The sequence below is a fragment of the Embiotoca jacksoni genome, unplaced genomic scaffold (genome assembly GCF_022577435.1).
Source record: "Embiotoca jacksoni isolate LCO1_2020_lvr unplaced genomic scaffold, fEmbJac1.0.p SCAF_4, whole genome shotgun sequence".
Taxonomy (NCBI): domain Eukaryota; kingdom Metazoa; phylum Chordata; class Actinopteri; family Embiotocidae; genus Embiotoca; species Embiotoca jacksoni.
Window position 1 is genome coordinate 21,622,600 of NW_027185392.1, and position 16,420 is coordinate 21,639,019.

Here is a 16,420-nt window from a genome sequence, read left to right on the forward strand (position 1 = left end):
GGCGCTTTGATGTTTTATACAATAACACTTCAGTGGTTTTTGATAACAGTGCCAGTTTTTAAAGGCCTATAGCCTTGATAATCGTGGCCCCATGTTTATGTGCTACCATGTCAAGAGCTATACTGTAACACATCTGTTGATTTAAACAATTCAGTGTCTTTATGCTCATTTTAAATCCCCGGCACACCCTCGCCCTTTGACACATTGCTTTAAGCCACGGCATATTTGGAGCATAGGCGCCATGTGCTGTACTCTATAGCCCAACATAACATTAAAACAGACAAACATCCCATTAACCGACCAATGACAGTCCATCCTCGCGCAGAGATGCTGAGATGGTGGGGAGGGGGCGCTTTTGGTGGGTGGGACAAATGAGCGCTATAGAAAGGGGGATGCTGCAGCCCAGTCCCCCTCATATTGCTCTCCACCCAGCCCTAGAATAAAAACCACCGGTGACGTGCGCGCAGGGAAGCACCCAGCAGTATGTGCGCGCCCACGGGAGGGGCCGATAGAAAATGGCGAGTCTGTGCAAAAGGCAGCAATGCACGATAGAGAGGCGCGGCTTTCGGCAGGAACTTGACTCTTGGAGGCACAAACTCATTCACTGTGTAGGTAAGCTCGCTTGGCATTGTGTGTGTGCGGGTGTGCAGCGTGGTCCGGGCGGCTGTGGGGTGCCGGTAAATGTGTGTTTTCTTTGGCTTTTTGGAATGTAAAGAGCCGGGGCTGTAATGTCCACTGTAAAGCCTATAGGGTCTCCATGAAGCTGTCATTTTTTGTTGCGCACGGCTGTTGCCTGGCGCTGCCCGCCTCCCACCGGACATATCCAAAATTATTCAGCTCCAAGTTTTTGGGCTCATGTCGGGCACTTTACCAGGTGTTCCACCTGCAAACTTTGTGTTTGTGATTTGTTTGACTGCTGAGTGTTGTTGTATCCAGGGTATCTTGTTTGGAGTCACTGAGGGTATTTTTTTTTTACATTATTCCATAGCTGTTTATTTATTGTAAGCAGGGCATGTCACGTGTGCAGATGGAGCTGCGCCTCCGCCAATCAGCTTCTTTGCTATAGGCCGGCCCGTGCTCGTGTGCGCGTCTCCGGATTGAGTTTTGGATGGGGGGAGGGCAGTGCGCGCTCTCAGTCTCCAAACATGACGCCCCCTCCACCCCCCCCCCCCCGCCCCCTGCCCTGGAAATCGGCTTTTGGGAGCGCGCATTGCTGCATTGGGGGAAATGTCAGTGGATATAATTTTGTATTTTAGGGGGAAGGTAGCTTATAGGCGGGGGGTTGACAGGCAGATACGCCTCGTTTCTCGCCCTAAAATTGAGCTTGATACTTGTTGAAACGGAGCTCCTCAATGCGGTGGAAAACTGTTTCCCGGTGTTTACATTAAGCCATATCTATAATTATTTAAGAAAACATTTATGACAGTATCTGATAGGCTACTGCAGGGGCAGTTAACGGCAGCGGCATGTGGCAGTCTTTGTCTTATTGAAGAACAACAAAAAAACAAAAGAGTTCCTTAATCTCTTCCTGCTTTGCTCATTAGTTCATGTCGGTTTTTATTTGGGATTTTGTCAGCCTAGATATATCACTCTCACCCACCACCCTTCTCCCCCCACAATCTTCCATTTGTGGTGTATTTCATTAGCTCAATTTAATCCGTTTACATCGGCCTATCCCGATGTTATGTCAAGATTATCATCTACTCTTCGTCTCTGATCTCCTAACTTCTCCGGGTTTCCTCGGCTCTCTGCCCGGCTCCTAATCTGGGTTTTATCGGCTGTATAAAAGCACCACCACCGCAGCAGCAGCAAAGTCAGGGTGTTGCTACTCCACTTGTTTTTGGATGCATTTCTGTGTCCAGATGTTGCGCGTTGACCTGTCACCTACTTGCCCATCCGATCGCTATCTAATAACTCACATGGCCTGATTCCGAGCAGGCTAGTGGAGCTTTTTGGTGAGAAAAAGTCATACTGAAGGGATGCAGGGGTAAATTAAAAGGTTGGGTAATCTCTGACCTTCAACCAATGTGATCAGCAAAAACCATAATCACAATCAGCGGCATAAACAAAACAGAACAAGGTTCATCATCCTTTCTTTCATGTGTCCTGCACATCTTAATGATCATTTGATGTGATTTCACGTTTTTATACAAACATATAAGGTTTTACTCCAAAAAAGCAAGCTTTTATCTTTTTTCTAGTTTCACATGATAACTATTTTCATGGCTGCTTCTGGTTCTGATTCTAATTAGTGCTGTATATAGAAATTAATGGGTTACTGGGTTCCAGTTAAAATCAGCAGAGGATGATGGTGGCCCCTCCCTAAAAATGTAACAGTTTGGAGGGTTGCAGTTACCCACAATAGAGCTGCATATCCAATAATAAACACTGGAATAATGTCCTGATAATTTAGTGAGACTATTAGTCCCTGTAGGAATATGATTATGATGTTGTGATGTCAAAATGATACCACAGGGCATACCACAAAGCAGAATGATAACTCACAGTTGGATATTACAGCTTATGTAGCTCTGTATGAGGAGCTATGTGTGTGTGTGTGTGTGTGTGTGTGTGTGTGTGTGTGTGTGTGTGTGTGTGTGTGTGTGTGTGTGAGAGAGAGTGTGTGCATTTTGCTTAGGCCTATTGCTTCATTTGTGATTGTTGACATTCATTAGTTTGCAATGCGGGACAAGTTTTAGAGCCAAGTACGGCAGCAGTCATAAATGCTCAGACTGAAGTCTGACTTCTTTGTTTGAAAGCTAATCTGGTTGCAAACTGTGAGAAACTGCACGTTATAAAGCTTAAGTCCGAAAATTAAAAAAATAAATTGCGGCTCCAGGATGTAAACATGCTGCTGTTACAGATTTGTTATTATTTGTTTGTGCTCTCAGTCATCGTGTACAATTAAAAAAAAATACAAATAATAATTGTTCGATGGCAGATTTCACAAGTTGCCAAAAATGTCAATCACAATTTCTACTGGTCCAAGGTGAGATCTTCACACATTATTTTTTCTGACCAACAGTCCAAAACCCAAAGAAAGAAAGACTACTGAATTTATGAACATATAAGCACAAAAAAAAGCAGTCACTTGAATGACTTAAAGAGATACAAAAAACTAGTTTTAAAACACTTGACTGGAGTGTAAGTACCCGCGAACCTTTCAAACTCCAAAATATGACATCAAAATTGTAAGAAAACATGTGAGCTGGTGGGAAAATTGGTACCTTTAGGCAGCTTTTATTTTATGAATGTATTATTAACTGTGTAGAGACATTCGTTTTATGAGGGTCATGTAACAAAGGCCAACATCTTCCAGCACGGTACAGTCCGCAGTGATGTGCATGGATGCAGCTTGTTGACACAGCCAACCTCAACGTCTTGCCCAGTGCTGTGCTGATAATAAAGCCGGAACTGTATTCCATTGAAAGGTTAACATTATTAGTAGGTAGCAATTATAGCCCAACTGCTGATTCCTCTGGCACATATTCTGGGTAAGAGAGTGTAGCTAATTTGATTGCTGAGAGGTTGTAGCAGTGTTGGAGAGAGACAGACTGTGAAGGAGACAGAAGAGAGAGAGGTGTTAGTCTGAGTGGCAGACTGCCTTTTTACTTTCAGCACTTCTCCAAACACATACTAATGCTGCTGCTTGAGGTAGGCAGCGTAGATCCAGTTTTCATTGACTGAAGTTTCCAAAACAGTTGTCATCTGGAGGCTGGGAAAAGAGAATAGGTTGCCGTGGTGAGCGTCATGTTTACTGTACATTAAGATAATCATAGTTTGTCAACTGTAAGATATTTTGTTATATTAGACCTAAGTTACAGCTACCATTTTAATATCAACCACATCAATGCAAAATGTTATGCAATAGTCAAAAAACATCATGTAAGTTTCCTAGGTCCTGACCCATGTCTTGCTCTGTGTCAGAGTTATAAAAGAAGAATTGTTTAACTTTTAATTAACCAGGTAAATCTTACTCAGGGGAGTAACCTCTTCCAAGAGAGACCAGCCAGGATGGCAGCATTACACAAGACCCTCAAAACAACATGTTTTACTCAAGTAAAAAGTAAAACAAGTCTCAATGGATGAAGTTCAAAGAACAAAGTTGCAAAGTAATTGTCAGCATCAAAAGAAGCTAAAATTAACTTAAAAACAACCAATTATAAGAAGAAGAAAAATCTGCATTTTTTTTTTTTTTAATATTTGGAGTTGAAAATGTTGCTGTTTTAAATTAATAGATATATTTCAGAATCGTTTTTTTTTTTCATGAATAGATTAATTCATTAAGAGAGTAATTGTTACAGCTCCATAGTTCACATAGTTCTTCACCACCTGCAAGAGTTCATCACTGTCACATGATTAGTTACATTTGGGTCTTTGAGCTGCTTGTTTTCAGTTCATTTAGTTTGGGTCACTGCTGATTTTTGAACGAGCTGGAGGTGAATCATACTGATGTTGAAAGAGGATTTGACAGCTTGGACATTGGCCACAAATACAGCAAACGTCCTCTTCGATTACTGGTAAATCATGATGTGTAAGATTTTGGTCGAGAGTGTCAGTAAATGAACAGATGATCCTGATTTCTCTATTTATCTGTCCATCTTTCTTTCTGTCTAGTCCCTCGATTACCCATTGTGCTCAGCGACAAATCCTTGTTTTATCAAGTCAACACAATCCCTCCATCCCTTCATCACGCCCTCTCTGAGTGGACAGCTTTTATTTCAGTAATGGACAGATGGACGCCCCGAGAGACGTGCCTGCTACTTTCTCATCTTGCTAATTCTTTTCATGGGCGTTCTGAAAAGGAAAACAAAACATGGCACATTTATCTGGAGCTGGTGGGGGAGAGTGGCAGCAATCCACCCATTTGACCAGACCGGATGCCAATACTGTAAATCTCCCACATACACTCTTCATTACACATGCATGAACACACACCCTGCGCCGCAGTAATGTGTGTGTGTGTGTTGGGATGTCTCGAGGGCCGATCCATGCCAACCAGGAGCCCTGTGGGAGGAGGGCTGCTGTCTTTGGGTGGGGGGTGGGTTGACTGCAATCTGTGGAAAAGCAAAATACACCACTGGCACGAAGTGAAAGTGGACAGAAGGCATGAGTGTGTGTGTGTGTGTGTGTGTGTGTGTGTGTGTGTGTGTGTGTGTGTGTGTGTGTGTGTGTGTGTGTGAGAACCTTTATTTATCCAGAAAACATCCACTGAGCAAGGTGCTCAACGTCCTGTCTCACATTCCAACATTCCAACACACCAACACATTTATCTAAAATGCAGGAGGATTCAAAACACCATCGTTGTGGTTACACACATGCTTCTTTTATCCTTCATCCTGTTTCCAAAGAAAAAACATATTTTTTGTTTGGTAGGCTGTTGAGAAAGTGTGGTAGTTTTAAAGGACAAACTTGTTTTGAGTCTCAAATGTGGAGGAACAGCTGATTTCCTAAAAAAAGCCATTTTTGTATGGTTGTTGTTTTTTTCTTTGTTTTCCGAAAGATAAAGTCCCTCCTTTGTTGTATCTGAAATCCTGAATCTGAAAACATGAAGTGATGGGGAGAGGCTAATTATTGTCTGAATATTGGATAATCTTTAGGAGAAATGTATTTACCTTAAAAACCACATAACCACAAAATTCTCGTTGTTTTATTTTGTTGAACACTGTACACTGCATTTCTTATGCAGAGCTGAAATTTTCAGTTAATCAATTTGGTTCATTCAGTTGATGGTTTAAGCAAAATTTCACAAATTATCTGCTTGTAATTTTTGCTGTCTTTTCTTAGTTTAAAATGATATATTATTTGGTGTTTTGTGTTCTATGACAAAACAAGCAAAACGGTTGCAGCCCCAATTCCATTCTTCATGGTCTTCTTGGTTTTCATCAACACTTAGTTCAGACATCCAAGGATCAAATAGTTTAAGATACCTGTTTACATGTGTTGGTTTATTTTGACAATCTGAGCTTAATGCACTTTGGTTAAGAAACTCCCTGCAAGTTTGAAACACATATTATCTTAAATTCTCTGCTCTTATTGGCTGGACTGACAGGACACATATCTGTTACTGAGTGAGTGAGTGAGTGAGTGAGTGAGTGAAGTTACCTAATTGCGCCGCCTTATGCCACATGACTGAGTTTTCACATTAAAAGCCCTTGCTTCAAATTAAAAGCCCTCTAGCATTGCATACATGGTTTTGACCTCTTGCTTGTTAGTGTTTTACTAAATATAAAAATTTTAATACTAAAGAAAATGATAAACAGTGTTTAAACTCTACAGATGAATGTTGTTGGGTTAGAAATCAAAAGTCCACCATCTTAAACCTGACGTTTTAATAAAGAAGCTCTCTGTCTTTAAGTCTTTTATTCCTTTTGTTCTTGCCGGCGGCCAAAGTCCTCCATTTCCTTAATCTTTGTACACAGCATACCTAACTCAACACAAAATTTATGTAAGTGCTCTATTGTGTGTGTGTGTGTGTGTGTGTGTGTGTGTGTGTGTGTGTGTGTGTGTGTGTGTGTGTGTGTGTGTGTGTGTGTGTGTGTTCCTTTTGTTATGTCAGATACCTAACCTCCCTGGTACAGTTCTTTGGACGCAGACACTATGTGGGCCCATGCACTGTTTGGAATTTGTGTTTGGAGGACACACACACTCATACAGACACACACAAACACACACACACACACACACACACACACACACACACACACACACACACACACACATACACACACACACACACACACACACACACACACACATAACTGGTGTGAGGTGTTGAGACTTTAGAGCAGCAGGAATGTTTACTTGGAACCGCCTTTAGTGAATTCCTCCTGGTTCTTCAATAGTGGCTGCTTTTGTGTGGAAGGTCATATTTGAGCAATTTGCTTTTCAGAGTATTTGATTAATGGCACGTAGGAGCCTGTGTGCACAGTTGTACTTTTACCTTTGTGAGAAGCGATCTCAGACCTTGAGACTGAGGATGTTTTTGGGAAGTGAGAACATTTTCTTGATTATTGCACCTCGTCTTCTATTTGCTGTGTGGAGGTTGAGACTTGAGGTTAATCACGTATAGCAGTTGCAATGATTAACCTTAAGGAATTCCTTATTATTTTAATAAGAAAAGTCTCAAATCTCATCTTCTCTGTGAGAATTCAGTATTCATGGAATATAAGTCTGAGCCATTCAGACTGTCATTACAAAATAATTAATACTAAGGAGCACCTCAGTTTTCCTGAACAAGAGGAACCAACTAATGAGATAATAATGGGGCTGAACAGTCAGTTAAACAGCGGTAAGCTGTCATGGTTCACAGTTAAAGGGACAGTCCTTCGACAACTGCATGCATCTGTTCTGAATCTTTAAAGAATGAATTTGTGTCCTTTGCCACACAAATAAATATCTGTCATATGTGTTGATTATATTATTGCAACTAGTGTTAACCTTATCATCCAAATGCTAATTTAATGCTAGACTATGTAACTTTTTGCTTAACAGTGGCTACAGTAATATAATTTTATTGATTACGGTGAAATGCTAAATTGGAGGAGTAAGAAAGTCAACAAAGTAAATTAGTAATATGCATAATACTGCAATATTTACTGACAGTTAGCTGAAATTTATACCATAAACTTATGTTATACCAGAACAAGTAAGGCTGATACAGCAAAACCGCTCAGTGTGTTGAAACTCTTATTGATTATACATTCAACCTTAACCTTTGAGGAGGAAGACAGAAAGGTGAGACTGCAGTGTATCTGTGCATAAGTGAGTCGGGCCTCTTTGTTTAAAGACTCTGTGGCAGCATGCCAGCATAGCATGCCAGGCCCCTACTGCTGCTGCCCACAGGTGCACCCTGGGAAATGTTGTTCCTCTAAGAGAGACAGGTGGGCAAGTTGGAACAGAGACAGTGAGGGAGGGTAGGAGGAGGGAGTGTTTAGTGAGGTATGTCGCTTTTGTACAACAAACCCTGAGAGGAAACATGAGGGATGATAGTTTACCCAATGAATGACACGGAAACAATAGGCAATTATTTGCAATTCAAAAGATTGAAAGGGACTTCAGTATGATTTGGTTTTGGACATGAGATTGCTCATGTAGGACACAGGTAAAACCTCTACTGGTGACTCAGACAGAAACACTATACTTCATGAATACAGCAAACAATAAAAGTGACATCTTAATTTTCGGTAGATCTACATTAATCTGTAGATAAATCAAAGTGAATTAACCTCAACTCAAAATACAAATGTATACTAAAAAGCACTCCAACCATGTTGAGAAGTATTGTTTGTCAAACCAGTGTAGACATGATAAATTAACTTTGATGAACAAGTTTAATGTTGAATGTCTTGCAAGCCTGTCTTAATTTTTTTTTTGCCAAGGACTAACCATAACAATACAAGTGGTTACATTTAGATTTAAATGAGGAGTTATCTGATCAGAAAATGATGAAAGGTAAAAGTAAGCATGAACATACTCTGCGTGATACATTTTATTCTTAATAGGAGGATAAAAAGAAAATGTAAAGGAGACAGGATCAGAAATGCTTTATTAATCCTCCAAATTTTAAAATATAACACAGTAATGGGACAAGGTGATAGGTAGCAATAGTGTTTTCTTCCCAAAATATAGCAAAAAAAAAAAAGAAGCTCAATCCCAAAAATGTATCAAATAAATGTGAAACAGAAGCAGAATTTTTGTGAGAATTTTTGCCTCCTCTTCTCTGTTTTAAATTCCCCTTTCTATACGTTTGTTGATGAGATATAAAATAATAACATGCAACATTATTTTTTGTTTCCTGCACTGCTTTCCTTTATAAAGCTTTCTGAAGCATGTATTCATGAGATATTTCAAAATAATCTCTCAACAAAACATAGAAAACAGCTAAATCTACTTTTAATAAACATACATGGCTTCAATAACTTGCAATGTTAGCTACTCATAAAAGTCATTGGCAGCACTTTGATTGCAAAGACTTAGCACTGTTAAAATCCATTCTCCCGGAATCATATGTGTACATTTCAAAGCAGCAAACATATATTTAATGTGAATCAGTGACATCTGTCTGATTTTCTGATTGCTTATTAATAAGTCCAGTGCAATCTGATGAATCAAAGCCACAAACAGGAATGGAAATATAACCTTCTTTAAGGAGGTAATCCCCCCAGTGTTGACATACTGTACATGACAAAGATACTGTAAATCTTTTCCAACAGAGAAAACCCCCATAAACCTATTTAGACATCATATAACCTGCTGTGTCTGCCCTTTCATCAACAACTCAGACAGTCAATTTTACAGGTAGAGGAAGGTCCTCAGATATATTGGTGTCCGTGTAAACAAATCCAACAGGGGAATAATTAACAAGACCATTCATAAGAGATAATATTCAGAGAATAAAGTTTAGTCTTTTAAAGTTATACTTTTTTCAGACAGAAGAAGAAGCTGGGCTGTAGCAACATGTTTGGGATTCAGGGGAGAAAATCCAGGAAACAGAGTTAGCGTGACACAGAAATATATATCATCTTCATCACCTTGTCGACGCATGGACCGTCCTGTAACACAATGGTCACCTGTTTGATCTCAGTTCCCCCCCGAGAAGGTGTGTTTGAGCACGAGTCAGACCCACTTCCTGTTTGTTGGCTTAGAGTATGTAAATAAGAACATTTGTCTTAAAATGTAAAATTCAAAACAAATGTGACAGGAGTGGAAGCATGAGGAACGACCAGATCCTGCATGCTCACTTAAGTTAGCTTTTATTCCTGCAAAGCTTTTGCTTCATTGTGTTTTTGTTCTTCTTCTCCGTGACAATCTGTCAAGTTAAACACAGGAAGTAAAGCCTTGAGAGAAAGAGACGGAGGAGAAAGCACCACCCTTCCCTCTCAGGGCCACGCTCTCATTTTCATCTTAATTTTATTGTCTGTTGATTTCATTTTTTTGCCTCTTTTTCTTTTTCTTTCTCCCTCGTTCACTCTTTTCTCTCTGTGGTTAAACATCTTGGTAAATAAACTTATGCTGGATGTTGTGATCGATGATGATGCAAACCCATCGTTTGCGTTTTCAGAGCCGTAATATTCAACAACAACAGAAGGGGTCTTGGCGATGTCAGCATTGTTAAAAACACATTGCAGTCATTGTATTAAGATCAGGACAGAGGATCATCCCCTTCTGAAGCCGCAGGGTGTCGGGTCTGACTCACATCGACCGAGAAAGACTGACCTTGTTGTCATTTTTTCACACAAAGCGGTCCGGGCTGAAGCGTACAGGCCACCTTCTGTTTGAACTGAGACATTTAGTGTTCTTAGAGAAGTGTCAATGTAGAGCTTACAATGTTGGCTTTCCCTGCTAGAAATGCTGCCTATTATTATCACAACCACTCATTTAGTTTGTTAGTGGTGTTTTACACAGCAAACGTGCCGAATGAAATTCCTGATCCCCAGAGCAGGAATCCAAATGTTTTTTGTAAACTCTTCTTTCCTGTTGTGTTGCCTCCAGTGCATTGTGCAGACATGCCCACTTCTAAACAAGACATTAAAGTACAATGGATGCTGGATTTTTTTTTTTGTGTCTAACACAAATATATTAGCCCATGTCCTTTTGTATCAACAGTCACAATGACTGTTTTTAAAATTTTGTTTTTATATTATATATTTAGGAATTTTGACTTCCATAGATAGAGCAGGGAGTTTATCAGTGCGCTCAGAGGAACACAGTATGTAATAGAGTTTCTATATTTCTGATTATATTTTGATGCTTTATACACTGATGCAATACATGTGAATATAATGACAATTTTCTACATTTTATTGCAATGTAAGTGCTTTACAAGGAAAATATGTATCGGTAAAAAAGCTCAAATGTTTCAAATTGTCGGAGGAATATCAAAGTGCTTCACTTTTGCTGAACACACCGATGCCCCTCAGAGGACTTATATTCTGAACAATGAATAACTTTTTCTGTTGCGCCTCCTTTGGCCAAAATACTGATTTTGAGAGACATTTATTAGGTAATATAATGGGCGGATTGCCTTTCAATATGCGAAGCACATTCATGCTCCCAGAGGGGTGCAGCATTTTGATATTTTTGAATCCATAGCTTTTCAAACTCTCAAAGAGAATGTACATTGTTTGTCCATTTTTAGCCTATAGGTATCTAAGGAAAGTAAAGAGATTCGTATTTCGTTTGTTCTGTCACAAACCTTTGTATTGTCAGCCTTAATGACCATTTCTGCCTCTATGAACTGCTGGCAGGCCTTTTTTCGTTTATCATAATATATGAGAGTGTACCTGTTAAAAAGAATCACATCAAGTGAACATTTGAGTTTCAAGCTGACAGTTTTATTGACCGGGGGTCAGGCATCAATGGCAGCTTGGGGGCTAAAGCCTTTTTAAAATTCATAAAATAACTAAGTCATTAAAAAACATGCAGATAAATACCTTAATAGTTTAAAAAAGCTGTTTCATTTTCCACTTTGCTCATACTTTATTAGTTACATTGGCACATATGAATGCAACTGTTGTCCCCCATGGGCCTCTGCAGTTGAGGTCAAATCTTTCTGAAGCAGTTTTGTTTAACAGTTTTTATTCAGAAAACCATTGTGTTCACAGCCTGAAGGAGGCTTCCAGCAGCAGATGAGCAAATACACTTCCATATATAATAATATAAAGAACAAACACCAACCATCATGAAAGAAATGGAGGGGTATGAGAAGATTTATTGCTGTACAATGTGGAGGCCTAACAGAAATTTCCAGTAATGAGACATAATTTACATTTTTGTGGACCAAATGAAGAAGCTTATTCACAATTTTTTGTTTAAAGCTGCTGTTTCCCTGTTTGGTAAATAGTGAACTGTGGTAATTAAAATTCTCAAAGCAGATTTAAAACCACCACAGTATTTTGTCAAAATTAATATTAGCTTTCACAATTTTTTTTTGCCTTGTTATCGATATAAACACAGTAAATAGGTTTTCTTAACATGGCATTTTAAAGGCATCAAATAATCCAGCTCTGTATGATCTCTATGTTGCATGTTTTGTGACCAATAGAAGGCCACAAATTATTCTTAGGCACGGCTAATGGTTGTCTCGGGTGAATAGAGGTTTCACCTTAAGTATAATCAGTGTTTGTTAATGGCTTGGAAGTGGGAAATGTACTATGACAGTGTTACTGCTTGAGCCACCATCGTGTGAAAAGCTTGATTGCATGTAAAATGCATGCAATTCATATTTTAAGCAGTTTAAAAATACAGGAAATATACATTTGCTCAGATTTGAATTAAGCATGTTAATGTAATAGCAAAAGTGAAATACTACATACCAATTGGAGATATTTTCTTTCAGACCTAAAATCATGTCATTTCTCAAGAATGCTGAGTTCCATCTTGTATAACAGCACAAAACGTGACTTTCAAAAGACAAATAACAGAGAAAACATGAGGCTAGGAATAAAATTAACGTAGGGTTCCTTTTACCAAGTCCATTGTTATGTATATATGGAGACATGCTGGTCTTCCATTTATTCCACAAAGTTAACAACTTTGTATTATTACACAACCTCTGTCTTTTTTATAAGGCAAGAGCAACATTCAGTTGGCCAGCAAACAACAGATACTTTTTGCAATTAATTTGGCAAATAACTTTATTGATTTGCTTCTCGATTAGTTTAGGATTTAGTTCAGAGTTGTTAACTTTAATAATCAATCAATTTGATTTCATTAGATTATTTGAATAAAAATAAATGTAATAAATTAGAAAAAAAAAAAAATCACAGTTTCGTAAATCACAAGGTTAAGCCAACAGTCCAGTACCCACCAACATGTCATTAGACACTTAATTGAAAATAAGAATAGTTTGCTAATACATTTTCAGTCCATGGAGGAATTAACTCAAATTGAGATTTCCTAAAATTATATTAAATCCAAGCTGCAACAAAATCTACAGTCCTTCAACAATTATATTCACCATGTCAGTTTAACAATTTGACAAAAAAAATGTTGTGGCCTTCATTTCTTTTACACCAGCAGTTACTGGTCATTAGTGCTGGAATACAAACCTGGCAACCCTTGCAGATAATGTATGGTTACATAGTGCAGTGGGACAGTAAAATTTAATTTGATGCACCTTAACGCTCACAAGCTTTTCCATCTGGCTTTTGCCCAGGACACTACTGGACACACAAACACACACACACACACACACACACACACACACACACACACACACACACACACACACACACACACACACACACACACACACACACACACACACACACACACAGAGAGAGAGAGATACTGTACAGTGCATGTAGACATGGAGCCTGGCAGTATAAGTGGAGGTGACAGGGCCAGCTGTGCTGTGTGAGGTCTGGGCTTGCTGGCAGAGCTGGGGGCTCTCAGCTCTCCTCTGTATGTGACCGTGTCACCCTCAGTTAGGTGTCAAGCCCACCAGGCTGTTTAAACACATGCACACACACACAGACACACACACACACACACACACACACACACACACACACACACACACACACACACACACACACACACACACACACACACACACACACACTCCAATAAAACTGAAGGTCAAGCAACGAACACCACCGCTGTTGCTCCTGTTGCCATCAAGAGAAATGTCACTTGTATTTTCATCCCCTTCTCTCCCTGCTGCATCCTTTCCATCGCTCATCTCTGCACTCTTTCCTTCTCCTCTTCCTGTTTATTTTTTTCCTAATTTACCTTCACATTGTCTTTTTTTCGTTTTTCCTCTCTCATGTTGCTATTTTTTCTTATTCATTCTCACCTTTCACCTCTCATCATTACTTCATTTCTTTAGTCTTTTTTCATCGACATCCCTCCTCTCTTCCTTCATGGCTTTTCTTCAGACCTCTTGAAGCCTGTCTTCTCTGCGAGCCCTTCATCTCCCCTTATGTCTGTTTTCTCTGTCTTTTCCTCTCTTCAGTTTTCTGCCATATTCTCCGTCTTAATCACACTCTTATATATTTCTATTTTCCTAAACATTTTTCAAGTCTGCACTAATTTATATTCTGCATATTTTGGCATTTTATCAAGGTTTTGTCACATGCTGTCAACTACAGACCTTTCCTTTTTCGGAGGTAGGAATAAAGAAATCAGTCATCTAGGAGTCTACAGCTAGCTGAAGGACCTCTTGAATTTCATTTCTGCCAAGAGGCACTTATATTCAGCAACTTTTTATTCTGGTAGATTTTCTGACACCCACCCGCAGAATGACTGTGCTTGTCTAGACACACACACACACACACACACACACACATGCAGAGCATCTATAGATATTTTTCTCTCAGACTTAATTGAGGCGTGGGCAGTTTTTTTTTCCCCCACCATATTTCATCTTTGTTGGTGTTTCTTTGAATGTTTTAGTGTTCATTTTTATGATACTTTTGTACTTATTACACATATGTTCAGATTTCATGCCACTGTGGTCAGATCATGTGAACGTCCAGATCTCTGAATTATAAATATATATTGCATGTACTCACACCCTCACGGACACTGCATCATAACACGTGAATTCATTATATACACGTAAAGCTGCAAAACACAGACAAAAAAACAAACAAAAAAATCCAAGTGCAATTTTATGTGCGTTCAATAGTCTAATTGGGGGATAAATTGTGATCCACGTGAAGAAAGTGTTTTCAAAGTAAAGGCTTTTTCATCACTTTTAAAATAGATGTTCAGGTATTAGAGCAGATTAATGAAATCAACAATTTTATGTGACATGACTCTAATTTGTAGTTATTTTGCATGGTTTGCTCAAAAGGCTGTGTGAAACTCATTTCACTCTGGTTAATTAACATGGCCAGCTCATGCAATTTGGAGATTTCAGCTGCCAGTGTTGCAGTTTTTGATGCAACAATGAAAGCACTGTCGTACATTGAGAAGCTGAAACCCGTAGTAATGAATGTCTGGGTCAAAACCAGAAGGACAAATTCCTTTGACATATCATCTAAGAGAGAAGTGGTGGTGGGGGTGGGGGGGTACTGACATGGGTGGGGTTATATTTGGTCAGTGAAGGGTGACTGACCACTTCAGTTTTCCCCAAAACTAGATGAACATAAAGTTCTCCCATCAGTACAGAGATAGAAAGTACGCTACAAGACTGTCTGTGTCCTTATGAACCGCAGGAGAGAAGTAAACTACAACTCCCAAGGAGCATTGCGGTGAGAAACAATTAATGGGCTTATATTATTATATTTCAATTCTACTTGTTACTTGCAAAAAAATTCTGCCTTAATCATCAGTTCACACCTTTGACTGGCAATTTCACCAAAACAATGGCTGACAAAGCCAATGAGTGTTTGGGATTGATTTAGATTATGCAGAAGAAGCCTTTTTTTTTTTTTTTTTTATCTAACTACTGTTTTGTTGTCAGTTGATATACAGATATTTTTGTATCAATTAATCTATTGAATTAGTCTAAAAAGTGAAAAATGGCTATCGCAGATTGTCGCTGTGTTTTCCTCCATCCAGTAGTCCAAAGTCCACACCAGTAAAATGTTTGACATTTTTGCATGTATCAACATATTCTTCTGATGTGACTCTGGTATGTAGTTATTTTGCTTCCTTGGCTTCATCAAACACAATTTCTTTGTCTTTTACAGTTTGTGCCAGTGTTACAGTACTGCCACAACAATGAAGGCACTGTGTTGTACACTGAGGAGCGGAAGCCTGTAGAAATCAGTGGAAGAGATCGGAACCACAAAGACAAACTCATGTGAATCATATGAAGGAAAACATTACTCATAAAAAATACACTATCTGATAGACTATGGGTCTAGTTCTTACCAAGGAGCATCTATTTTTTTGTGGAGTTGTATTGTCACTGTGAGGGTGCTATCTAACCTGTGAGCTGTGGAGATTTAGGGGCAGATTTTCTTACCTCTGGTCAGAGCATGTCCAGCCGTTTTCTCCCGATTCCAGTTTTTGTGCAAAGCTAAGCTAACTGTCTGCTGGTGGAAGCTTCATATGGCATGTAAAGACATGAAAGTATAGATCTAACATAGATCTTGACATCTAACTCTTGGCATGTAAATAGGTGTATTTCATTGAATTATTCTGTGAGCTGTTTAGCTAAACAGAAAAGCCAATGAACATACTCTTATGTTGGATTGAAAAACCTGTCAAAACAGACTTTCACTTTAACTAACCAACTCTTGTGGCTTTTGTTATCATTTATATCAATACTGTGGTAACAAGTTATTTTTCATACAATTTAAGATACGAGTCAAACTGATCAGTGATTGTGGAGAATATGATGGAAAAAGCCTCGGGACAGAAAGAAGAGGTGATGACAAATCAAAACGTAGAAAGTATTTCAGACAGTTTTCTGGTTCTTTTCAGATAATGCTGCAAAAAAAATATCTGTTCAGATAAGTGG

General features: G+C 39.0%; 1 protein-coding gene across 2 annotated transcripts in view; it reads left to right on the plus strand.

The window, feature by feature from the left end:
• The first annotated feature begins 470 nt into the window (after positions 1–470).
• The window catches only part of lcor (ligand dependent nuclear receptor corepressor), a 69,048-nt gene continuing 53,098 nt past the window's right edge, over positions 471–16,420 (plus strand). The window contains exon 1 of one of the 2 annotated variants that reach the window (XM_069166935.1): positions 471–612. In XM_069166935.1, the coding sequence (XP_069023036.1) occupies positions 516–612 (97 nt within the window). In that variant the 5' untranslated portion in view covers positions 471–515. The remainder of the gene's footprint in view (positions 613–16,420) is intronic. The other variant, XM_069166936.1, reaches the window with a different exon arrangement.